Here is a 26,191-nt window from a genome sequence, read left to right on the forward strand (position 1 = left end):
GACAGCGCTTTGCGAACTTGGACTCCTGTTGGGCGTTAAATTCACTTTCTCCACACCCCTTGTCTCTGGAAGCCCAAGCTGCTGGAGCGAGCATGCTGCCAACCAGCACACCGCTCCACGCCCGCCTGACTCGATTTTACGTCCCCTGTATCTGGAAGCGCTGGAAAAGCCCCTGCGGGGTGCGGTCTCTGGGCCGGTCACGTGACCCTCGCTCAGCGCCCCAAGGCTCGGGCAGCAACCAAGTGCGCACGCGCAGCCACTTTCTATCCTCCTAACCCCGCCTTGGTTGGTTCGGATGCAACCACTGTGAGTTCCTCCCCCTCCTCCTCCCTCTTCCTCCTTCCCGACATTCGCTCCCTTCCCCCCGCCCATTGGTTACGTCAGACAGACAGTCCGATTTACCAATCAGGACCCTGTGTTCAGAGGCCGGCACGCGGAACCGGCCAGGTCGGACCAATGAAAGCCTTTACAGCGAGCGCGCCCCAACCGGGCAGGGGAGCCCAGGCCGAGTGGGCGGTGCTTCTCCAGTCAGCATGTGGGCGGGGGAGGGCGGGGAACAGCAGCCGCAGAAGCGTCGACGGCGGCGGCGACGTTGCTCAGTCTTCGGGGTGGGCTCCGTGGCGCAGGCGGGGGTGCGCGGAGAGCTCAGCGGTCATCGGCTGTGGCCCTAAAGAGGCCGCGGCGCCATGGCGGGGCGGTAGACGGGCTCCGGCGGGCGACTTGAGGGGCGGCGGCGGTCATCCGGTCCGCGGCGACCATCCGGTCCGCGGCGACCATCCGGTCCGCGGCGACCTTCGGTGGGGCCTGGGGGTGGGGAGGCCCGGGGCGGGGGTCGTCCCGGGCTGCGCGGGGCCGCGGGGCGGGGCTCGCCGGTCGTCGGGGAACAGGAGGCCTGGGCCGCCGCGAGTAGCCGCCGCCGGTCGCCGGGCCCTGCCGCCGGGCCGCTCGACGACGACGCTCCCGCGGGGGCCCCGCCTGAGGAGGACGCGGCGGCGGCGAGGCCGCGGGAGGCCGCGGAGGATGGAGGAGCGGAAGGAGGAGGGCGAGGCCGAGATCCAGGAGCACGGGCCGGAACACTGGTTCTCCAAGTGGGAGCGGCAGTGCCTGGCCGAGGCCGAGCAGGACGAGCAGCTGTCCCCCGAGCTGCAGGAGGAGGCGGCGGCCGCCGCACAGCCCGAGCACAAGCAGCAAAAGCTGTGGCACCTCTTCCAGAACTCGGCCACCGCCGTGGCCCAGCTTTACAAAGGTGAGGCCGCCGCCGCCATCTTGACGCCGCCCGGCCGCCCCGGCCTGGCCTGCAACCTGGGCGGCCAGCCCGGGGGTGGCGGCCTCGGGGGACCCAGCCGGCTGTTAGGTCGCGCCGCCGCCCCCTCCCCACAAGATGGCGACGCGGGAGGTGGAAGCCCTTCGGGTGGTGGCTCGGGGGCATCCCCGATGTGGGGCCGCCTCGGGGAGCCTCCCCTCTCCGTGCTCGACCGCCCGCCGCCCCCCACTCCCCGGCCAGGGAGCGAGGGGAGGAGCCCCCAGTCACAAAATGGCGAAGGGAGCCGGCGGGGCGGCCCTATTGTGCCCCGAAGCCGGCCTCGGGGCGGGGACTGCGACGTGGGCGCCTCCCTGCGCCGCGGCCCGGCTCCGGGCTGCGCCTCTGAGCCCCGCCGCTCCCCCTTCCGCCAGGTCGCGACCCCCCTTTCTCCCGTCCTTTCACTCAGTTTGGGATCCCGAAACCCTTGAACAAAATGGCGAAAACTAATATGGCGTTCCGGAGTGATTGACACCCAAATAACATTCTCTTTTTCTTTCTTTCTCTTTCTCCCCCCCCACCCTCCCTTTTTTTCCTTTTCAGACCGAGTGTGTCAGCAGCCAGGACTTTCTCTCTGGGTGCCCTTCCAGAACGCAGCCACCGCCGTCACCAATCTCTACAAAGGTAAAGATAACCTTGCTGCATTGTCGATAAGGGGAAGGTTGGCCTGCGTCAGGGTGGACGTCCTGCGTTCCGAGTGTGTTTTCTGCTAAGTCCAGCCTCTAGCTTGCATACCTTGCAACTTGAGAATCTCTTGGTGTTCTAGTTAGATCCATCGGAGGCGGTTTTGACGCCCCCCCTCCGTCTCCCCGGGGATATATGGTAATGTCTGCGGACATTTTTGGTTGTTATCACTGAGAGGGCTGCTTGTTGGCGTCTAGTGGGTAGAGACTGCCGAATAATCTGTGGTGCTCAAGACAGCCTTCATCCCCACTCCTCAGCGAAGAATTGACTCCTCCCAGAAGTGCCGAGGTTGAGAAGCTCTGAGTTGGGAGACTAGTGAGACGTGCTTCTCATTGGAAAAGGCATCAAGGAAGAAAAGAGCTTATGTTTTTATGCCAGAGACAGGTGGGACGGACGTCAAGGAAAAGTTCGTTGAGTTAAGCAACCTAGAGTTTGGCAGTTCGAGAGCATTTAGTGCTTGGAAAACTTGTTAATTGAAATCATCTGTGCGCATATTAACACGCTGCTTTTCTCTAGCAATTTCAGCAAATATTTTCATTAGAAACGACCTTGTATCTGATTGTAAATGGTTGGCAGGAAATCTGTGATCAAGAGTTTTGAATCGATAGGTTTGTGTTTTATGATGTTGCCTTTCTGGATTTAATTTTTCCCCTCTGTGATGACATGAAGATATGTAAGTAAACGTTTTTGCCCATTGTGCTCTCTTGGTGACAATGGGTTTAGTTTTTGTGCCTTACTGATTTTGATGATTTGGAAATTTGGGTTTAATTTTTGGCAGGGTTTCTATGGAAAAAGGATTTGAATCTGACTGTAAATCTTACAAATCTAATTAAGTCAAATGCTTTTGAACTTTCAGGACTGCTGATAAACAGTAATGGAATTTTGTGTGTTTCAAAAAATGTCAAAATGGAAACAGACTGTGGAGGAGCATCTTCTTGATTCTCAAGTTTTTGTTTTTGTGTAAGAATGTGCAAATAATGGCAGGATTCTGTAATAGAAATATCTCATTGTGAGATTTTTTTTAGTAGACTTTGCAGATTTTTAGGACAGTAGTTTGAGAACTGTTAACCAAAACTGGTGGATACGGATGTTAATTTTAGGGAATGAGGAACTAATAGTCTAGCTTTACTGAGAAAAGGGAAACATGATTTAATGGTACCTAGTAGTTTAACTTTGATATTTAGCTGAGTTTCTTAAATTTGACTACTGAGTTTTAACCATCCATCAGTGCTTGAGGGTCTTGAATATTCTCTTTGGAATGGCTCTTGGTTTCTTTCAGGTAGGGAATTTTGAAATAATAACTTAAGAAACTCAATTTTTTAAAAACTCAGATTTCATGGAGTGTAACACAGTAAAACCACCTTTGTTAGCTGTGTAGTTTGATTTTGACAAACATGTACCATTAATACCTTTATCCCCCCACCGTAGCCCCTGGCAACTACTGGTCTGATTTTGCTGTATGTGTAGTCTTCCCTTCTCCATAATGTCATAAATAGAACCATAGAGTATGTAACCGTTGGTGTTTGTCTTCTTCCATTTAGCATTAGGTTTTTGAGGTTGATCCATTGAGTTCACATTGCAGGTATTAATAGGTCAGTGCCTTTTTCTTGCTGAGTAGTATTCTGTTGTGTGGAGGTACCACGGTTTATCCTTTTTGCTTTTGTTGTAGTTTTTGCTTGAAGGGGAAGGCAACACATTTTTGGTGTTTTTAATGTACTAGGCTCTTAGTTTAGGCCATATACAAATATGAATGTCTGTTGGCTTTGGTGTTGATGTGTACTCGAGAATGTATCCCTTTAGGACTAAAGCTAGCAGTTTTCTTTAGTGCTAGCTCTTCAAATAAGACGGGCCCAGAAGTTGAACTTTGAAATAATCCTTAATTTGATTACTTTATTTGAAGATGCTTCTCAATGTTTACTAGCTTTCTTTGTTCAGACAACTTAAGGAAGAACATTAATTGTATTTCAGATAAACATCACATGTGGTTCTTGGATTATTGTAAATGCTGGATTGTTAGTCTGAGCTGGTTTTGTTTAAAATGAAACATCCCTTTTTATCTGATAGGAATGGTAAATTGTGTTCTGTGCAATTCAGTAGCATAGCAGCATTTTCATATTTGATTTAAGGAGAGTGTAGATAGTATTCTGCAGATCCTCAAGCTCTTCTTCCTCTTCAGGGTGTGGTCTTCAGAGAACAGGCATACAGCTGTGGGAATAATTGGTTACCTTAAATAGAACCCATGAAATTAGCAGGGTAGTATCAAAACAAAAGTGCACGCAGCATTAAGGTAGTGGTAAATTTAAATCAGATTGTTCACAGTTCTGATTAAGTATTTAAATGTAATTTCTGGGGGGAAGATTTTTGGGGGATCCTTTTCAGTGGGCAGTACTCCTGTATTTTGTATAATTAAGCACTTATATGGCAAGCTAAAAATGCAGCCTGGGGAGAGTTTGGCACTCCTACCAGCTTCTTGCTAACTCCTAAAATGAACACATAGGAACGTCAAGATTGAGGTAAAAGCCTAGGAGAGAACCCTTTTTAACTGCTAGTGGGCTTTTGAAAAGTTGAACATTCACGTGGTGGGTTTGGTTAGAATGTGGTTGGAAGGATTTGGAAGTAAATGTGAGTTAGGATTATCTTTTCAGTGAGAACAAAATTTGGTAAAACAGAGTGTATGGTTCCTTTTCCAGAGAGTGTGGGATCAGACTTTGTTTTCCTTCTTTTTGGAAATGAGAAGAAAATTCCTGATTGCTGGTTCTTTATTTGATAATCCAAAGAGGATGGTGTTTCTTCAGTGTTCACTTGTGTCCCTGGCTTGGAATATTTTTTGGTTTCTGCAGTTAATGAAGGGAGTGAAAAGTTGCAGAGGTTGTTTCAAGTTAGCCAGGGTTGGTGCTTACCTGGGAAATACTTGGCCAAGCCTCTCTGTGTTTCCAAGTTGCCTACCATTTCCTTGAATGACTGGCTCCAATCTCAGTCTCCTGATTCTTCATTAGGAAAGTATTCTCCTTATTTAATTCTAAATTTCTTGTGCTGCTTGCTCAGTAGAGGTTGGGCTGGTTGTTGTCCTCTGGGCAAGGTGGTACTAGGTAGCCTGAGGTGGGTGCTGGTGCCCTAGCTCTTCAGCAGACTCTGTGAGCCAGTGCTTGGTCACACCCTGCAGAGCCCCTTCTTATTACTTCTCTAGTTCTTTCTCAGCTTTTAGTGATTCTTGTTTTCTTTGACTCCACACTTAAAAAAATTGCATTTTAAGCATTAGTTGTGTAGAGTTTCACCACATGTGTTGGGAGCTTTCTTGATACTGCTTATACTAACAATGTTTCTCAAAAAAGATGTTTCTGGTAATCTTTTTGAAAGCATTTGCTGCTAGGTGTCTGTACTCTAGCAGTGCTTGCAGCTAATGTCATGGAGTCTGTCAGATTTTGAGTTCACATCTTGGCTCTGTTTCTTCTTAACTGTATGGTCCTGGAGAAAGATATTGGAGCCAGGTATTTCACCATTGTGCTCCTTGATTTTTTTAACTGTAAGTGGGAATAAGTACCCACAAATTACAGTACAAGCTCTTAGTTTTCTGCCTGGTGTATAGCAAGTGCCCATGTGTTGACTGACTGGTGGTCAGGTTTTAAATATCTTTCAGGTGTTTCTCAACGTGGACAGCGCTTAAGATGAAGGGAAGTAATTCTAGTTTATCTTTTGTCTTCAATTTTTTTTCTTGTTTGGAATAAGCTTTGTGTTGTGTGTACTTTCCTTCTTCCTCATCTTTTTCTAGAGGGGGAAAATGTAAGTAAAATTGACAGGTAAGAAAAATGGTGTCATGTCCTTTACGTCCTTATTTTTGATACATCTTGATACCAAATCCTTTATAATAAGTCATCTCACTTTAGGGTGGCCTTTTGGACTTGTAAGCTGAAAGTGAACTGAACATACTGAGAATTTGTGGGCAAAGTGGCAGGTAACTGGTTTATAAACAAATGACCAGAGAAAGCATATTCTACCTGGAGACAGGTGGAGGTGGTTTGTGACTCTCTTAGCTGCAGAAAATTATTACTGATCTTTGAGACTTTGTTCAAAATACCTTAGTGTGGATTACAGTTAGAAATCCTAAGCCTTAAATCTTAGTGTTCAGCTTGAATTAAAAGGAACAGTAGCCTCCATCATTTGAAATAATGCAGTTTGTAGATTGTAAGTTTTTATAGAAGACAACCATTTTCTTATGTATAACTTTTCTGGAAAAGGATATTTTGACTGCAAGTATAAGAAAACACAAGTCAAGCTGGCTTCAGTGGTATGGACACATATTAGCTCCTCTCCAGCTTGGAGGTTGCGGGTAGGATTGACTTAATTCAGTGGGTCAGGCTTCCCTGCTCTATAGTTCTCTCCCCTCTGTGCACATGTGTGTGTGTATGCATGCATGTGTATGCACACACTTGTACCAAAGCTGTCTTTATTATGTTGGCAGAATGGCTTTTAGCTCACTTCTTAGGGCCTTCAACACAGTGAAGTTTAGAAGAGCTGGAAATGATTTCTGTAGTCCCTTGGCCAGAACTGGGTCACTTGTCCAGAACCACTACCGTAGCCAGAGTATGGGGTTATGCAGATTAGTTTAGGACTTAGCACACGTTCCCACTGCTTGAACAAATGTGCAGGGGAGCTTCTCTCCCAGAGCATGGTTGGCTGTCCAAACAAAAACTTTACATTTAGGAAGGGGAGGACAAGGATTGGATGCCAGGCAGGCAACAAACACTGGTTGCTATTATTCTCCCCTGGTTCCTGTCCTTTTTTCTGTGTCCTAGTAAGTGAAGATTAACTAAATGTGTAAGTAGCTAGAAGGTAGTGCTTATTTTTGGGTACTACCTTAGGGAATACATAGAAGTTATTTTCTCACAACAATTGAAAAACAGTTTTTTTTTTTTTTTTTGGCTGTGACTTGGATCTTTATGTTCCTAATGACATACTAAATTCTTTTTTCCTGGGGCTGGCTGGTTAGCTCAGTTGGTTGGAGCATAGTGCTGATAACACCAATGTCCAGGGTTTGATCTCTGTACCGGACAGCCGCCAAAAAAAAAAAAAAAAAAAAAAACAAAAATTTTTTTCCTGAAGTTCAAATATTTTGTAGTCAGTACTATTCATTAAAACTGTTGATTTGGGGCCGAGCCCGTGGTGCACTCGGTAGAGTGCTGCGCTTGGGAGCGTGGCGACGCTCCCGCCGCGGGTTCGGATCCTACATGGGAATGGCCGGTGCACTCACTGGCTGAGTGCCGGTCCCGAAAAAGACAAAAAAATAAAAATAAAAATAAACTATGTTGTTAAAAAAAAAAAAAAAAAAAAAAAAAAAAACTGTTGATTTGATCTACCAGTATGCTCTTGTGGCTTGTAGATCTTCTAAGGAGGATGATGAGAGATGGTTTCTCTCTTGTTGAGGAAAAAATAGGTTGTAGAAAGAACTCTGCCACTTACCCAGCTTTAGTTCTTAACTCTTGACTTGGTGTTGTCAGCACCATGCTCTACCAAGTTAGCTAACTGGCCATCCCTATATAGGGATCCAAACCCATGGCCTTGGTGTTAATCAGCAACACAGTCTCCCAAGTGAGCCATGGGCCGGCCCAGCTTTAGTTCTTTTATGAAACTAGAATACCTGCTGTGCTTAACTTTATATGTAAAGTTTTATGAGTATCAACTGGAAATAGTACAGTCTGATTAATTTTGTTTGTGTCTATCACGTAAGAAAGTTCTGTATTTTGGTCTTTAGCTCAGAATCCATATGATTCTGTGCCCTCCTCCTTCCCCATACCACCCCCTGCAGTGGTAGGAGGGTTAGACTTCTAAAACTCTTGATTTAAATTCAGTTGCTTATATGAAAACATTTTGTAAAAGAAATACGAAACATGGGAAGTCTCCTGTACCTGTAGGATCAGTTTGTTTTTCGAATAAGGAAACGAATGTGTTATGGTTCAAGGTTAGATTGACATTTTGATGCCCTTGGGGTTCACCTAACTTTCAGGTTTATGGCCCTTTTCCACGTGGCTTTGGTTTCAGTAAAATAATGTTGGACACAAGACTGTCCAACAGTTTCTGTGCTTTGCTTTTCTACACTTTTATAATTTGGGTGTCTAGTTGTCAGGGTTCAGAAGTGTTCAGATCATTGTTTGGGTGTAAGCCTTCAGGAGTCAATCTGTGTGTGTGTGTGTGTGTGTGTGAGAGAGAGAGAGAGAGAGAGAGAGAGAGAGAGAGAGAATATTACCCACTGGACACTAAATTGTCCTGGGATTATGTGAAAATGTAGTCTTCTCATGCCTAAGATTCTTCAGTAAGCATGCAGCTCTCTGCTGCTTAAAGTATGAGAAGGGTTTTATTTTCAACCAAGTAACTTTTAAACTCCTAAACATATCAACATGAGACTTTTCTGTTTAGGGAAATAACAGGTTGGATTAATTTAGATGGTAAAGTTATTGGACTTGGTTTTGAGAATACGCTGTTAATGGTACAAAACTAAGTTATGCCTAGGTACTGCAAAAGCACGTGCCTGAAGACCGTAAATGTTTTATCTGCTTTTCTTCTCCTGTTCCTTCTAGTCTGTAAATCGTTGTCTACAAAAAGCCTGAGTTTTAGTTTGCTCCTAGTTGATTCTCATGTTGAGAGGTAGTCAGAATTTTTGAGGTGAAATGATTGGTCAAGTTGCATAATTTTTTAAAAGAGGTTTACAATTTGTTACATAACTCTTATATCTAAACCAGGCCACTAGTGAATATTGAGTTTTCCAATGTTATTCAATCTGTGAGGAAAAGCTTCAGACTCTTGTATCTTCAATCAGAAGAAACCAGAACTTAGCCAAGCTCTTTCTTCCCAGGATTGTCAGTTTTAAAAAAACCACCTCACATGGCTCTCCCTGTCTTTAGCTCTTGAGTTTTGTATCAAATTTAGCTTATTTTGCTGTCTAGTTTGCCAGGTGTAAGTTTACATGCCTGCTTCATCTTTCTTTGCACTATCCAGGCCTGCTTCGGACTTGTATTCTTGTATCCCTTTCATGCCTCTAACTTTTTCCCCTCTATTTTTCCAGTTCTGGGCTTATCTCCATTTGGTTCTTGAAAAATAAGGTTTCCTCATTCTCTTTGGAAAGAGAAACTTCTCCAGTTATGAGCTTGATTAAAAACAGTTGTTTTAGGTAGGGCAGGTTTGTAAAAATTTGGTTGCTTCTAGATTCATATTTTACGTTTATCCTTTCTGCGATCCCATGGGAGATAGGCTTAGTTTGCTCAATGATTAGATTTTCCTTAAAATGTCTCCTGCTCTTTCAGAATCATGTGAGATCGATACAGCTTTACAAGGTCATTTTAGGTTTATCCACCTTTTTAAGGTTGGCTTCATGACCTAATGAATACTATTTACCTTTAAAATGGAGTTCATGTTTGCTTTGTTTATGATGAAATGAGAAATCAGCAAGATACTGGGTTTTACAGTGTGACTTGGCCATTACTCTAGTAGTGAGACAGTGGAGAAATCACTTCACTCCTGAGCAGCTTTTTATGAATTATTAGAAAAATTAGAATAATTACTTTATCAAGGTTATAATGGAGTTTAAATGACAAGATTCACATGAATGTACTCTTTGGCATATCACAAGTTCTCAAATGGATGTTGAATTCTAGTTCTGGTCCTTTTTATTTTCAAGTTATTTTTGATAGAAAAGACTTCCCGTGGGGATTCTCTCCATGACCAGTCTTTATTGCTATAAAAATCTTTAGCAATAAAGACTGGTCATCTGCTAAGGAATAGGCCTCATAAAGTTCTGCTTTGCTGCAGACCCTCTTGCCATCTTCCTTTTTTAATAATGCAAATTCATTCAGCTTGGGGTCCTCTGAGATGTCTGTATTATTGTTTTTCTTTCTGGGACAAAGTTCTTCATTCATTGTTGGACTATTGCTTGTTCTTTCTGAGTCTATTCCAGGTGTAGCAGACAAGGAATTACAATAATCAAAGCCAGGAAAAGTAATAGAGAAATATATCTCTGTGTTAAACAAGGATCGTTGCTTTTACAGAAGGTCCCAGGGATCGAGGAACCATCTTCATTAGTGTCATTAAGGACACACTGGTGATTTTCTGCTAGCATAGCAGCTCAACTAAAAATAAATTGCAGTGATTTAGATTTTCAAAAACTTTTTTGATTAGATAAAACCATTAAAGGGTAGGGATCCTTTTACTGAAAACACAGGTTCAGTATATACAGGGTGTCTAGTCCACCTCGTGTTTTGGTTTTGGTGTTGAATAGTCAATCAGGATTGATTTTCCTTATTTCTAAAACGTTTGCTGCTGCCTTCAGTGTGTTCCTAATTCTCGCTGCTGCATTTGTCAGTAGGAGTGCATCTCCAAAATGACATGGGTAAATGCAGGTGAGTGTGGCCTGAGTCATGTACAGTATTTAGACATCTATTGAATGATGTGATGTTCCTGCTTTGAATTAATAAGAATTCATTCTTCTGAAGGAGAGCAATATGTAGCTTAGTGGTTAAGGGCTACAGGCTGTGGAGCAAAATTCCAGCTGTTCCATATGTTCTGTGACCTTCATAGAGTTACTCAATACCTCAGTTTCCTCATTTGCAGTAAGGGGACAGTAGTATCGGTCTCGGGGTAGACATATTACCTCTTTTCTCCTGTGAAACATTGTATAGTACTAATAAATCCACATTTGATAATTTAGCTATTGTCAGTACTATTAAACTAAATTAGAGATTAAGTATAACGAGTTACTTTTGGTAGTTTGGCTAAAGAGTAGTCCCTCTATTTCTATCTGTTTAAATTTTTTTTTGGAAGAACCAAGACAGAAACTGACTAAAATGATTTGTAAAACTCTGAATTTAGACCATTAAGATGAAACGTGTAACATTTCTAACATGACTGAAATACATTTTAGTTTAATAGATTACTGATGGGCTTAGAGGCCTCATACTTCATCGTTTCATTTTAGTTAACTTGTAAAATGGTTTTCTTTAGAATGGAATGCAATATGGCTGTAATGATCATCACATATCTTCTTTTTGTTTTCTTTTTTTCAAACAGAAAGCGTGGATACTCATCAGCGAAGTTTTGATATTGGAATTCAGATTGGCTATCAGCGACGCAATAAGGATGTGTTGGCTTGGGTTAAAAAACGCAGAAGAACTATTCGTAGAGAAGATTTGATCAGCTTCCTGTGTGGAAAAGTTCCTCCACCACGAAACTCTAGAGCTCCCCCAAGACTGACTGTAGTGTCCCCTAACCGAGCTACTTCAACGGAAACTAGCTCATCTGTAGAGACTGATTTGCAACCCTTCCGGGAAGCCATAGCTCTGCATGGTAAAGCCGTTTAAACATATTTCTTTGGAAAAATGGTTAAGAGTGTGCCTGTGGACCCATTTTCACGTTTAGGGTTAGGTCCAGATGTATTGTCTGTTTTTTGTCTATTATAGTAAACACTCACTCTAGAAATGTTTAAATAGAATGTAAGCTAAGAACTTATATGAGCTAGTTTTGACTGTCAGCTAGCCCATCCTAAAAAATGTTTTTAGAAAGTTAGTTTGAGCTTATTGGTGTTACAATAACAGAGTTCTTTCTGCAACATTGATTAGAATTTATTGCTTTAATTTATATATTGTACATGTTTTCTTACTCTTCTGAATCAAAGAGGAAGTTTTTGTGTCTTAAGGATTCTGTTACATTTCTGGTCCTGATGGTTAGCTCAGTTGGTTAGAGCATGGTGTTGTAACACCAAGGTCAAGGGTTTGGATTCCCGTACCAGCCAGCTGCCAAAAAGAAAAAAAAAAACAAGAATTCTATTACATTTCTAATTGCTTGGAGAGCCCTGGTCCGTGACAGGCAAGTAAGGCAGATAATTGTTGGGTTGGTTCTCATGGGAGTTCCCTTTGAACACCCTTCATTATCTAGCGTGCTGTACAGGGTGAGAGTTGATGACCCAAGTGGGAGAGGACAGATGTAAGAATCGATTGCTTCTGCCTACTATTCCTCAGGTCCTTCTTGCTTTCATGGGACTGTCAAGAGGTGCAGTCAGTGGGCAGGTCCATCACCATCTCCCTAGGCCAGACCTGTCATCAAAAGGCACTCTGAGGGGTTTTAGTATTACTGGGGAATGTCAGTGATAAGTCTGTTGTGGCTTGTTGCTGTCTAATGCAGACTTCCAAATAGAACTGGGAGAGTTACTTTCTGTATAGCAATGTTTAATACTGCTGTAAAAAAAACAAACAAAAAAACCCCAACAATAAGACTTGGTTGAAACCAAGATGAAAACATGGATCGCACAGATGACTAAACAGAAGTGATTAGCGAGTTGGGTCATGAGTCCTGTTTAAAGTTAACATTTCTGGATTGTAGCGTAGGTCATCTAAAACAGAGTAACTTGGTAATAAAAATAGTGGGATGATATATACGAGATATTTATAAAGGGTTTCTGTGTCATTGAAACTAGAGATTCTGTAAAGTTGTAGAGGTTGGAACACTTTTTTTCCCTAAAACCCCAATGAGAACATGGAGTTGGAAAAAGTGTTTTTGTTTTTCCTGATTGTGAATTTGTTTATGACAAGTTAAAAACAACAAAAACATTTATTGCAAGAAGTTCCATGTTGTATAGATGCAGTACTGAAGACTACACGCTATTTCTAATATAGTGGAATAGTAATGCTATCAGAACTTTTGCAACTCAGGCAAAAAATGAACTCGATCTGTTACTATTGAATTAAGAGTTTCACATCTTTTCCTCTTAAGTTTGGAAAAACAATTACTAGACGTGTACATAGTTTGTCAGATTAATTTTAGTAGTGCATGATAGTGTTTGTAGTTTTCTCTCCTTACGCATTCTGATTTTCTTTATCAAGTAGATTTATGATTCATTCCATACTTTTCTCTTAAAGCATGTTTTTTTGTATTATACTATTATACTTCAGAAGATCGTTTTAAGAAATATAAAAGCCATGCTTGCTAAAAAATCTTAGTGTAGTAGTGTACATAGTAAAAAAAGCCAGCCCCTCTCCTTGAAAAACTACTCTTATCCTCCCAACTCCCATTACATTTTCACAAATTCAATTTGTTCGACCTATGATTTATTATCTTCCTGAACTTTGGGAGTTTTAGTGACAATAGAGTTGTAGGAAGGGACTATTTAAATTTTGATTTGTGTTTAAGTTGTGAGGTTTTAAAAAGCTTATATATAAAACTTTGTGTAGAGAGGTAATCTTTCCTTTCAATAAGTTTATAAATGTAGTACTAATCCAATATGTACTGGAGCCTCAGTGTACTATTAGGGTTCATACCTCTAATTCATGTAGTTAGAACAGTGTGTGGTGAAGTAATAGGGCCCCTCAAAAGAATCTTCAGAAACAATTTACACTGAATTTTGTGCTCTAGTGGTTTGTTAGAATATCAGTGTATTGAGAATGCTAGTCTGATTTGAGTATTTAAAGAAAGTACTTTGAATGATTTGAATGATCTAGTAATAGAGCATTATTAACTAAATAGTAATATAGATTAATGACTAACTTTAACTGAGTGTCTTTATAATTGGAATTGTTGAACAGTTAGTAAATTGAAGTGAACTGTTGAGGTGATCTTTTAAAAATGTATTTGGAAGCATCTTAATTAGAGTAAATTCTGTGTGAGAAATCGGTTTTACATATAATTTCTCTAGCCGAATCTATGAAGTGTAAGTGAAGTCAAATTGAAGTTTTTTGAGTTTTTCATTGGAGGGAGGAGTCTAAAATTCATGAAGGTTTGGGAGTGCAAGTGGACAATGGGAAAAGAATTGGTATATTGAGACAGACAAGTTTATAATCAAAGCAAACTTCACATTCCTCCTCATGTCCCGTCTCTTGTGAGAGAGGACAGTTTTCCCCCAATAGTTTTTTCTTTTTTTATCAGCTTCTAAATACCCACCCCACCACTGTGTCCACCAAATACACCCATAGATAGCTAAAATATGCCCTTTATTTGAAGAAAAATGGCAGACTTGAGACACTTGCAGAGACTTTAATGTAGACAGTGAGGGCGTGACAAAGAATAAAGTCTCTTGATTGATATCCTCATCAGCCTTGGAACCATGTTTAGTGGGAGAGACTTATGTGAACAGTTACAATCAAAAGTATATCAATTAATCATTATTAGTTTCAATCCAAACTACTTCAATTAATAGCAAAGCTTAGAGACTATAATCCAGTGCTTTTTTGATACTTGTCTGCAACATTTTGCTTATTTTCTGTGTACTGTGAGACCTAATCATCTGGATATTAGACCCACAGAGAAATGAGAGAAATACACAAGCACGTGCTAAACTGATTTTTGTCCTTGCCTTATTGATCCTTGACTTAAAATAAGGACATTATTGAAAATTTACTGAGAGCTGAATTAATACATGGCAACTTGTTTTTAGGCAAACAGAACATTTCACGTAGATCCAAAATTATCTGAACCACTTTGTGCTCTCTGTCTCCCTTTCTGATTACTCCTCTTTTACTCATCCTTTCTCTTCTAGAGCTGCTCCTTTTTTTGTCTTCTCTTCTGCTTTGGCCTTTCTGGCCTTTCCTCAGCTTCACTGATCTGGATTATGTTCCTCGGGATTCTAGCCATAGCTGCCACCTTCTGCAGGTTCTTCAAGAGCCATCTTCCTCTTCACTTCCAGATATGTATGTCTTACATAAACATTCTCTCTTGACTGCCAAACGTATATGTCCCTTTGTCCTCTGGTCACATTTCCCAGGGTGTCCCACCAGATGAAGTTTCAGACTGGACTCATTCTGCCCCAACAATAGCAAATAGATGTCGTTTCTTCATTTAGCCATTAGCAGATTCTTTATATGTCAGATTCTGTGCAGTCTCTGGGAATATATAAGTGAATAAAGATTGCTTCCTTTTTCTGCTGAGGCAAACACATATTTGGGTAATTTATTGTAACATCTTAAATGTGATATGTGTAAGATGCCTGGGGCAGAAAGGAACATTTCACAGTGCAGCCTGGCGGTGGGGTCAGGGAAGGCATTCTTCTGGAGGAGGTGTCAGGGCTGTTGGGATAATCTCCTTTCTCCCCTGCTTCCTGGTCCTGAGCTGACCTACTCACCCTTCCATCTTTCATGTGACTACTGGAGTGGTCTTTCTGATCTTGTCCCTTCACTGCTTAAAGATTTCCTGTGGTCTACATTGTGAAGTCCGAACTCAGCATGGCATTGCAAGGCCTTTATAATCTGGTCTTGACCTTGGGTCATTTATCCTAGGCATCTCTTGAATTCCTCCATACTCATTTACAGGTTTTCCCCTTCCCCTTCATCCTTTAGGAGTGAACAGACCTCACTTCTGTGATGTAGCTTTTCTTAGTTCTCCTTATTCTCTAAAGCTTTCCCTGCACTGTGCATCTCTCCCACTTGATTTGTTTCCATGGTTGTCTCTGCCAATCAGCCGGGTGTACAGTAGAGCAGAGGCCTTGACTTGTTCCTTTTGGCTTTAATAGAATCTAGCAAAGAACCTAGCATAGGTGTATCCTGAGTTTTCAACAGGGGTTAACACAGGTCTGTGATGTGAGTGAATACCACACAGTGGGGTCAGAGAACTTCTGGAAAGAGTTGAGGATTACAATCCCCAGATGACTTCAGTCAGTATAGAATGTAATCTGTGTACCTAGGGGTGCTACAAAGAAATATTGAATTAGAACAGCTGAGTTGGGGGGGGGGCGCTGAGGGTGATACACCATTAGAGCTACTTACTGTTTTAGTTTTTACTTTGTATCACCACCATGCTAAGGATGTTCTCATTTAACCCTCACACTTACCCATCCTGTGTTATACCATTTTATTGATGAAGAAAGGCTTATTTGGCTAAGATGGAGCAGGCTAGTAAGTGGTAGAATAGATATTCCAGATCTATCTGGCTGTAAAATGCTTCCTCTTAACCACTATGCTTCTGTATTTGTAGATTTAGGGCTTTCTCCAGCCACTCCCATCCCCTCTTTGTAGGGATTGGGGTGGATTGGGAAAGGTCTTAAGGCTTTTCTTTTCTAAAGACATCAGAAAATAGGTGAATTTTGTATCTCTGGAATTTTCCTCTACAAGTGAATCTGGTTAAGTTGGCTTGTAGATGAATAGTTTGTGACCTTCTGTATCCCTGATTCACTGTGGTAGGAAGAATACATAGGTTTTGTGTATAGTTTGTGTTCCTGTATAACTTCGGGCAACATGCTTAAGCTTTCCAAGCCAGTCTCCTTTGTGAAAAGTGGTATATTTCTTTATAAAGTGATATATTAAATGAGAACCTAAGCAAATTACCCACACTACCACTTAATTTTTTGCCTTGAGAAGAGGAGGATTGCTGGTTATTTCTAGTTCCTATGACTGCCCTCTTTGCCCCTGGACAGTGTTAACTACAAAAATAGACTTAGAGTCTAGTATCTCAAGCCCCAGTGGCCGTTGAGGATATTTTTTGCCTCTCTATTCAGTAAAGGTGATCTTTTAAATTACATATATCACTCTGCTGGGAGAGATAATTTAAAACTTTAATATTAACTTCTTGCCTAAATATTACTAAGATCCTGAGCTTGTTTCATACTATCAAGCTATGCAGTTGGTTACATTCTCATTCTACTGACTAGAGAGGGCTTCTGAGTTGATTTGCCCAAGCTAGTGCTGTGCCTGGACAGCCTTAGATTGAAATCTGGTCTCCTGATTCTGAGTTCTGTTTGTTATCAGGGGAATTAAGTGCAAAGGTTCTAGAGTAAGAATGGGACACGTTCTGGGAGGTGCTGTGCCTGGACAGCCTTAGATTGAAATCTGGTCTCCTGATTCTGAGTTCTGTTTGTTATCAGGGGAATTAAGTGCAAAGGTTCTAGAGTAAGAATGGGACACGTTCTGGGAGGGGATCTGGATGCCAGCCAAGTCAGACTTCAGAGCCTCACTGTCACTCAAATCATCTCATAGACAGTCTTTGTAGGTTGCTGACCTTGGTTCAGACTGACCCATAAAAATTAGAGATACTTAGTTTTAGTTCCAAAAATGACTTGATAGCATTCTTGATTGCAGTACTTTATTGAGCCTGGGTTATCCCTCTGTAAAATTACCCATCATTTCAGACTGAAAGACCTCTAGCATGCAGGGTATGCTGTCACAGTAGGTAGGCATTGGTGGGAACCATTGCTGTCATTGGCATTTGCTTTAAGATATCTTACCAATTTTAAGTTCCTGTCATGTTGAAAACAACTTTTAGAGGACAGTGGGGTACAGTATTTGCTAGCATAAATGCTAAGAGGGACTCAAGACAATATAGCCTTTGATATGACACTAGAGAATTTCAGAAAAACAAAGGAAAGATTTTTTTTTTTAAAGTAGTACTTTGTGAGTTAAAAAAAAAGACAGCTTTGTCTTAGTCATTTTTGGTTTGAAAACCCTGTTTTCTTTGTGAGTTTGGTGTTAAGAGTTCTGATTTCTGTAGTTAAAAACCTTCTGCAGAAGGCATGGTCGTTTAAAACTAAATTATGTACAATATAATTCTGTGGCCTTTCCTGTTGCTCTGCATTTACTGAACACAGTGAACACCAAGCACTCTGTTGGTTAGAGGCTAGTGGCAAGGACAGGTGATAAAATGATGAATAAACTAATTTCCTTAAGGAGCTCCTGGCCTGATAGGATTGTATTAGACAGTTTGAAGTATATTAGCCCAGGGAAACAGATTGAAGTACAGTGTCATTGCCTTGGGAGCTAATAGGCTCCATTTCTGGCTTCTCCTTTTTCTTTTCTTTCCTTTTTTTTTTTGGCCTAACAAAGTCTTTTCCATGGGCTTCATAGGGATCCTTACTCTCTTAAATCATTAAGTTGCTTGACAGTTTCTTGGATGTGGTGAAAGTGGGAGTAGGGTCCTATAAGAAAATGTAATCATTTGAAATTGGATTCAGGACTGTAGGGTCAGATAGGAATTTTTATCTAGGAAAAATGTAAGGCACATTCCTAATTTGTCACACCAAAAGCATAAAACTGTTAATCTTCTTTTCCCTAGAGTTTATGGAAAGCTTTGGTTTTAGGCAGCCTGAAGCAATAGGATTTTTTCCCCTCTGAGCACAGGTTTTTGTAGCTTTTGTTTTTTATTGTCAAAAAATTCTTGGTTTACGTGTGCCCAAGTGATAAAGAAGGGAAGTTACCAAGTTTTGTGAGGACATATCTTTCCTGATAAAATTGCCTAGATGATTGATATTTAGTACATTTAAGAAGAAATTTAATGATTGCTGCTTTCTCTCATGTTCCTATCACTTTTCCGTCCTTTTCATCGATATAGCTCAATGTTTAGAAATATATCTTCACAGCTAACACGGATGTTTAAGTATTTTTAAACTGATGGTATAGCATAAAAGAAACTCGTTGCAATTTTTTGTTGCAGAGGATTAATTAGAATTGACCTGAATCACCTTTCAGAATCCTCTTTTCCCTGAGGAAACCCACACTATTAGCAGTGGGTGGAACCATAGTAGATCTTAGTGAATGCTTGTTGAATGTTGCAGTCTTGCATCTTGAAATAACAGAACTGGTGATAGCTATTTAACAGTGAAATGTGTCTAAAAACTTATTTGGAAATTAACATGTAAGAGATTAATGCACCAAAGCAATCTCTTAATTGCTTACAATTGACTATTTCGAGAATCTTCTTTAAATTTCTTCTGAAGGTTAGAATTTCTAAATTACGCCCTTTGTTCAAACCAACCCCCGAGAATGAGAACAGTAAGGCAATTAAGATACCATTAATTAAGATACTATTAAGATTTTCAGAGAAAAGTTGGCATTTTCTGTATATTAAGATTTGGTATTAGCTGCTGAAGTTTCTGGAGATAGGACCTAAAGCTTCCAACATCAAAAGTACAAAATTGTCTTGAACCAGCAATAAGATTTTGTGGGACTTTTTTTTTTTCATTGTGAAAAAGGAGGCCATGCCTCAAAGCCAGTTTACTTACCTGTTACTTATTTAATAATTCATTGGTAGTTATGAAGCAGTTTAATATCTGAGTTTAATTTTCTTATTTTCTGATTTATAAATATTAATTTCTTGGAAAATTAGAAAATTTTCAAAAAGTAAAAAATTCAGTATCTTGTTATCCCACTATATAGAGATAACTGCAGTTAAATGTTTGGTGCATTTTCTTCCAGTCTTTTTTTCAATGTATAAATATTAAAATTATTTTATAGTTGAGATCAATACTGCATATATGGTACTGTATCTTGCTTTTTTGGTTTTAATGACGTGAGCATTTTTCCCATGGCATTAAAAACTGTCTTTGAAAAATGGAAAGCATTTTGGGCTGTCAGCATAACTGAAAATGTTTTCTTGGTGTGACACTTGTATCTTTGTAATTGGTTTGATTTAGTGTGCTTTACTTCAATAAAAATTCAGTATTATAATTTACAGATTGGGGTGGGGAGTGTTATCTACTTCAAATTACCAAAATCATCTTAATAGAGTTCCTTTTAAAATGATTGAACTCCCCTGATACATCTAAAACACTACATTGACATTACAAGTGCTTGTTTGGCATGGTACCTCAGAACACAACTTTGTGTGAAGGGAGTGCTATACATCTGAATAGTGCAATTCATTTCCATTGCAAGAATGCCAGTTTCTTAGGTCTCCCAGTCAGGATGATACCCACTATGTTTAAGTGGTAGGGATTTCAGATCCCCCCCTTTCTACAGGAGATGATAACACTGGTGGAGCAGATCTGCAGAGGGCCCTGAACCTGTGCTGGTGGATCAACTGTGTGCCTTCTCACCTCCAGGGCTAGCCCTCTTCTCACAGGGGCGTAAGGGCTGGGAAGCAAGTAGTGAGTGTAGAGGAAGCCTCAGGCCACTGGCTGCTGGACTGAGGCAGTGAGGTTGACTGGGTCCGCATTTGTTCTTTCTCTGCCTGAGTATGATCTAACTCTGTGTGGGAAACTGGATTTACATGTAATTAATTCTGCAAACAGGATTTTCTTAATCATCCTGAGCATGAACTCCGTACGACAATATAGCTATGTGTTACTCTGCGTAATTTGCCATGTAACTTGGATTCCTATGACCTGGACTGTAAATTTGTTTTAGCTCCAGTGGGAGTTTTCTTTACAAAGTATGAATAATCATCCTAATCTTTTTTTCTACTCCTGCACTAATCATTTAAAATGGATGCAGAAACTTTAAAACTGATGAGTTTATCTTGTACTAAGTAATTGAGACTTCTCTGTCTAATTATGCTACTTGTTCTACTGCTTTTGTCAATTGATATTCCCAAAGCCCTTTTGAAAAAGTGTTTTTGGTAGAAATTAAGTTGTATGCCCTCAGGACATACCACTTAGTTTTTTAGTTCTGAAGCATGCTTAGATTTTCTGTACTTGTATAGGCCTGATTGTTCACGTGGCTTAGCTAAGGTTTCCTAAAGCATCTTCTAGTAGCTGTCATTGGTTTAAAAATAAAATTTGGGCTGTTTAAAATGCATAATTTTTTGGTTGTTAATCTTAATTATTTTTTGACACTTGTCTATTTGAGTAAGATTAGATAGTCAGACTTTGAAATGATTTTCATTGCTGAGAGTAGATAATAGGTGATATTGCATATTGTGATTTTATTTGTCAAACTAAACCCCAAATTATACACCCAAAAGAAAAAAATTGATTTTCTAGAAGTTACTGGGGAATTTTCAAATTTGACCAAATTGATGTTTAATATATTTTCTTTTTCATGGAGAATAGCAGTTGAAACAATAAGAAACGTTTGCTTGAAGTGCCTACCTAGTCCACGTATGGAGTGTTTTATGAGCCCTGGGTAATTGTCAGGTATTAAACATACTGCCTCAGGACTCCTACTTCAACAAGAAGGGCATTGGGATGGGGTTTGTTGAATTCTTTTTGTGGTTTCAAATGATAAAGGAGGTCCTGAATTTAATTACCGAAATATCCCAGTTTATTTCTGAATGCCCAAATTTTGCGGAATAATTACCTTGGAACCCTTTGTATTATGAAACAAGTATGAAAAGGTTATTAAAGTATGTGGGCGCTTTTTAGTAGAATGTTACGGGCTGTGGGATTAGGAAGAAGGCACATCTCTCTCCCCTCAAGATCACGGTCTTGGTGTAGAACTTTAAAAAAATGCCAAAAATTTGGGGATAATTGAGTTTTAAACTTGGTAGCAATGGTTTAAGTGAAGAGAGTCACCTGGGTTTATTTCCTGGCATTGGAGAGAGAAATAAACAACAGAACGTTGGATTTTTTAATGAGTGGTAGGACTTTGAAGGCCCCCACCCCCAAATGCAGTGAATGCTATGTGCCAGGCACCATGTTAAGTTCATTAGAGATGAAAAGACACTTGTCTATAGGAAGAGAATGGGTGATTGTATCATTCTATATAAAAATAACCCAAGATGTTTCTTTCCTTTTTTTTTTTTTTTTTTCCCCTTAAGTCTCTGTGGGTTGGGGAGGAGAAGGTGCAGTTCCATTTTGAAGATAAGTTTGAGATGTCCAGTAGGCAGTTAGAAATATGGATGGGTCCTTGAACTCAGGAGAGAAGTCTTCTCCTGTGGTACAGATTTGGAAAACACTGATGACTGTGGGTAAGCTAAGTGGTGGAGGGTATCACCTGGGTGACAAAAGTCTTTTGGGGGCAGAAGAGAAGCCCACAGAGGCAACTGAGGAAAGAGCTGGCAGGCTGGAGAACAGGAAGGAATGGAGAGTTTCCAGTAGGAGGGGAGAGGAGAAGCCAGCAGGAGACTTAAGGAGAGGTAGGAGAACCAGGACAGAAACCTCAGAGGGGAGGTGCCAGAGAGCTAGTGGGCCTCACTTAGGAAGTAAGTTTTGGAAGGGAAGTGCAGGTCTGACTTTCAAAGAATTGCAAATCAGTTGATATTGGTAGTGCATGATTCAGTCTTGGGGGGTGGTGAAGAGAGCAAGAAGGGAGAGTAACTAACAATTCAAAGAGATGAGGCCTAGGAGACAGGCCAGCTATAGACCCTAAAGCCATTTCCTTGCCAAAATAATTCATACTTCAAGAGGGGGACAGTGTAACAGTGAATAGGAATATAGATTCTACTTGAGTGTGAGTCCTAGCTCTTGCCTACTACCTGTTGACCTTGGATGGATTACTTAACCTTTTAACCTTGGCTTTTCATCTGTAGAATGGAGGTAATACAGATGTCATGGGGTTATTTTGAAGATTAAAAAGTACCTTATATAGTGCCTGATGCAGGAAGTACTCTGACATCTGTGCTTTCGTTTTTTCTTTCTGGTAGGTACTAGCCTTTGAAAGGTTTTGAGCTAAAGAGGGACATGATCCAGTTTCCTCTGGCCACTAGTGGGAAGGGAGGAAGCATCTTCTACAGAGAGAGCAGCATGGGGACTGGTTGGGTTAGTGCAGAAAGAGTGGAGGTACCTAGAGTAAATGTAGAGCAGTCTAGAAGGAAGGTGTGCACTGGGAATATTGTCAGCATATGGAGGTGCTTGAGGCCAGGGGTTTGAGAACATTGTACACAAGAGCGTAGAGTGAGAACGTCAATAAGAATTTAATAGGATGTGGTTGTAGGAGGCAGAGAATCTTTTCTCATCTTTTAATTTTCAAATTTAAACCGCGTATTTACAGCATTCAAAACCCTTAACAAATCAAACTTTTAGCTTATTTAAAAATCTAAGATACAAGTCCTATTGTTTGGAAAAATTGTTTATACTAGATCATGTTATAAATTTAGTCAAGCAATAACAAAATCCCTAGGCAGGGCCGGCATATCACAAGGGGAACTTCACAAGGCAGAAAATCCACTATTAGTGGTGTTAGTTTTTAAAATTTAATGCCATGGTTTCTGTTTCCTGGTCTGACTCATGCCTTTCACATATTTATCTCAACATTTAGAAGTGGAACCTAAGTCAAGAGTCTTAAACAGTGAGTGTACAATGACGAGTGCTGGGTATATTCTGCATTTAATAACTCTTAACCTTGAAAGCAAAGCAGGAGGATTTTCTCCAACTCCTCTGCTCTCTCTTCTCCAGAGGATTAGAGATGATATTGATTTCGGCTGTCCCAAGGGGTATTTACCAAATACAGTCCAGACTTTGGGTAGTCATTTGTCCAGGGCAGACCCACTTTGTACCTATGTCCCAGCATAGTTTTTAAGTGACCCTTTTTCGGGCTTAATGGTTACTATTTTGAGTGATAAGTTTTGTGGTCACCTTATCTAGAGGTGATGTCGGAACAAGCCCACTCAGACCTGGAAATGATTTGCTCCCTTACGTACACTACACACATATACACACATCAGAGGGACCTTTTAGAATGGTGACTTTGGGTAACCAAAATGTCCTGTTTAAAGCCAGCACCTCCTGTCCTCATCTGTAAATTGTATACAGTACCTGCCTAATAGAATAGATGGGAGAATTTCATGATATATTTGTACACCTAGCATGGTGCTTGACACATAGTAAGCTTTCAGTAGTTCGTAGTACTACCAATATTGTAAATATTGGTAGTATTACCAATAAAACATGTCAAAACCAGGTGGATTTTTTTCCTGAATAAAACTCAACTGCTTCCTAGTGAACCCTTATAAAGAAAATAGGCAGACATCCTTTGACACTATGACAACATGAAAAGTAAAGTGGGTTGCTTTCAAAAGGGTTAAATAATCGAGCAACTCTAAAAACCTTTTTTCTTCTTCCTAGGTCTTAGTGGTGCAATGGCTAGTATAAGCGTGCGTTCGAGTACCCCAGGCTCTCCTACACATGTAAGCAGTGGATCGAATGCTAGTCGAAGGAGAAATGGACTCCATGATGTCGATTTGAACACTTTCATATCAGAAGAAATGGCACTCCACTTGGACAATGGTGGAACTAGAAAGCGTACCTCAGCCCAGTGTGGCGATGTCATTACAGACTCACCAACCCATAAACGCAACAGAATGATCTAAACTGCAAACATTTTCACACCCACCATGCTGCTTGAAAGCCACTTGATCCTCAACATATATACTATTGCAAAGGAAACATGAGGCCATCTTCCCTTGTTCACTGTTTTAAGACAAGTGAATTCTATAGTGGTTGCCATAAAAGGAAGTTGTAGGTATTTACAGTAGATGCCTCTTGTAACTATGGCTTTCATAAAACTATAATCCTAGCAGAGGACATCAGATATCGTGTAGTCTTTAGCAAGATCATCATAGGCAAACATATATCCGTTCCAAGGCTAAAAGTGACCTTAACTGTATTTATTCTCAAAGGGAAAGGAAATAATCAGATGTTTATTTGGTTATAGAATGCCTTTTTTAAAAAAAAATTCCTGCTGTGTTGAGTATTTTGCTTCAACAGTATTGCCAGGTTCCTAAAATTGTCTAAAAACACAATTTGGCTTCCATTTTTGCAGCAGCACTGTACCATGCACCTGGTTTCTATATTAACAGTGTGCAACTTTTAATTATTGGACTATGCCCTGTTTTTAGTTTTCAAAGCAGTTTCTAATTCTGGTGATTGTGTAATGTAAAGAGGTGCTATGATGGTCATGCAATTAATACTTAATATTGAATCAATACACAGAACTTTATTGAATTCACTTTGTGTGTGTTAGTGCTCTAAAAGTAGCAATATTATTAAACTGCCCCCAGATTAACCCTGTAGGCCTAAAATATTCAGTTTTAAGACAGGTACTACTTCCTATGTGGGGTACTTTTCTTAGGATAAATGTAAACATGTAGACTGCATTCAAGGTGACCTAAAGTAGAGAGGTCATGAACTTTGAGAATGGGCTTCCTTTTTGGTTCAGTATTAGTGAGAGGGAGATGGATGGTGGGGGGGTCGGTATTCCAGTCTTTCTTATCCTGTTTTACATTTTTCATGGATGCCCTACTTTTCGAAGTTTCCATTGGAATGGGTGGAATATGGTAAAACTGTTTTACCTACTAATAATGTGATCACAGCTCAAATAGCAAAACCCAACTCTCCCTGTCCCTCCTATATCCCTCTCCTAAAAAGTGCAGTTTGGAATCCCATTCTGGAAAAGATGGAATCGCATGGAGGTTCTGTAGATGTTAGGTAGACCTAAGTAAAAGTTCTCAGTAGATTCCTCTTTTGAGTAAATATAAGACCTCTTGTAGCTACAATGTTTTAGAGCATGTTTCATCTTCATTTTTAATATCTTGAACTGAATGATAGTCTTTTTTAGATGAAGAACTGATGTCAGCCTGCCAGGTACTGTAATTTATTCTATCATATTATATTATATATCAAGTAGGACAGTGAAAAATGTTTCCTTGCAGACTTGTAGTGCAGTATCAGTTACTTCCTATTTTTATCCTTAAAAGACCATTGCGAATCAGTGTAAGGGTTTTTCCAGTAATTACTCACAGCACTTTGTTAAAAGTTTGCAATTTCTTCAGCTATTTAATAATATCTTTCTGTGAAGAAACTTTGCTAAGTTAACCATAATATTCATTGACTGGGTGGGATATGAATGGAATGTTAGAAATGTGTGAATTGAAGTTCTGTATTCATTATAGATATAGCCCTTATTTAAAAAAGTGAATTCCATACTAAATCTAGGAATGAAAGTGAGATATTTCTAAATTTCTGCAAAGGTGGGTCAGTTTTTGTTTGAATATAATAGCAGGAAGAATTATAGCAATCTGTCATTTACCTTAAACGGACAAGCCTATGTATTATAAATACTCCCAAACTTCCCTTTGGAATATACCAAGAAATGCATCTGGAGTTATCTTTGTTTTTCTATCGTTGTAAATTTAGGTTCTGGAATAGGGGTTTTGTGGTGTGTCACGTTGCTCACTAGTGACCAGAACTCCTATTCCTAGAGGATTTTGAGATGGAGGAACATATTTAATCTCCTCTTTATGCCTTGGTTCTAGTTCCTCTTTCCAAGTTGAATGAGTTTTTTTGGTTGTTTAAGTTGGTGCTCTGAAGCTTAATCTCAGTACCCTTTACTCTGAATTGTCAAATTTTGATAAAACGTGCCATTTTCTTTGGTGAGAGAAAGCAGGTCTTAATGTCTGCCAGAACACAATTTATATGCCTTATTGGCTCCATTAAACTTTTTAAAAACTTTAACATTTGTAACTTTTTTTCCATTGCATTTAATCTCAAATGTCACCTAATCGTTACCCTCCCCCTTCTCTCTCCCATTGCTCTCTCATGTGCACAGAACCACCTTGAGGCCCATGAGTAGAAAGGGAAATAATTTCTCGTGGGAA

The 26,191-nt window shown here is 40.4% G+C and overlaps 1 protein-coding gene across 3 annotated transcripts; it reads left to right on the forward strand.

Annotated features, from left to right (window-relative positions):
• Nucleotides 1-565: 565 nt before the first annotated feature.
• HAPSTR1 (HUWE1 associated protein modifying stress responses) lies at nucleotides 566-26,048 on the forward strand. 3 transcript variants are annotated; one of them, XM_063101219.1, is made up of 5 exons: nucleotides 566-1,246; nucleotides 1,844-1,924; nucleotides 11,039-11,314; nucleotides 14,496-14,646; nucleotides 23,661-23,740. In XM_063101219.1, the coding sequence occupies exons 1-5, from the start codon at nucleotides 1,021-1,023 to the stop codon at nucleotides 23,665-23,667; spliced, it is 741 nt and encodes a 246-aa protein (XP_062957289.1). In that variant the 5' UTR covers nucleotides 566-1,020; the 3' UTR covers nucleotides 23,668-23,740. The 3 variants fall into 3 exon arrangements, with proteins under 3 accessions (XP_062957289.1, XP_062957287.1, XP_062957288.1); XM_063101217.1 differs by lacking the exon at nucleotides 14,496-14,646 and having other exon boundaries at nucleotides 23,661-26,048; XM_063101218.1 differs by lacking the exon at nucleotides 23,661-23,740 and having other exon boundaries at nucleotides 14,496-19,390.
• The last annotated feature ends 143 nt before the right edge of the window (nucleotides 26,049-26,191 follow it).

Source organism: Cynocephalus volans, chromosome 6 (assembly GCF_027409185.1).
Source record: "Cynocephalus volans isolate mCynVol1 chromosome 6, mCynVol1.pri, whole genome shotgun sequence".
Taxonomy (NCBI): Eukaryota; Metazoa; Chordata; class Mammalia; order Dermoptera; family Cynocephalidae; genus Cynocephalus; species Cynocephalus volans.

Excerpts from the sequence above, each read along its gene's own strand:
- HAPSTR1 (XM_063101217.1), top strand. The coding sequence starts at position 1,021 with ATGGAGGAGCGGAAGGAGGAGGGCGAGGCCGAGATCCAGGAGCACGGG. Across the intron at positions 1,925-11,038 it reads CGTCACCAATCTCTACAAAG|AAAGCGTGGATACTCATCAG; the intron begins GTAAAGATAACC and ends TTTTTCAAACAG. Across the intron at positions 11,315-23,660 it reads GGAAGCCATAGCTCTGCATG|GTCTTAGTGGTGCAATGGCT; the intron begins GTAAAGCCGTTT and ends TCTTCTTCCTAG.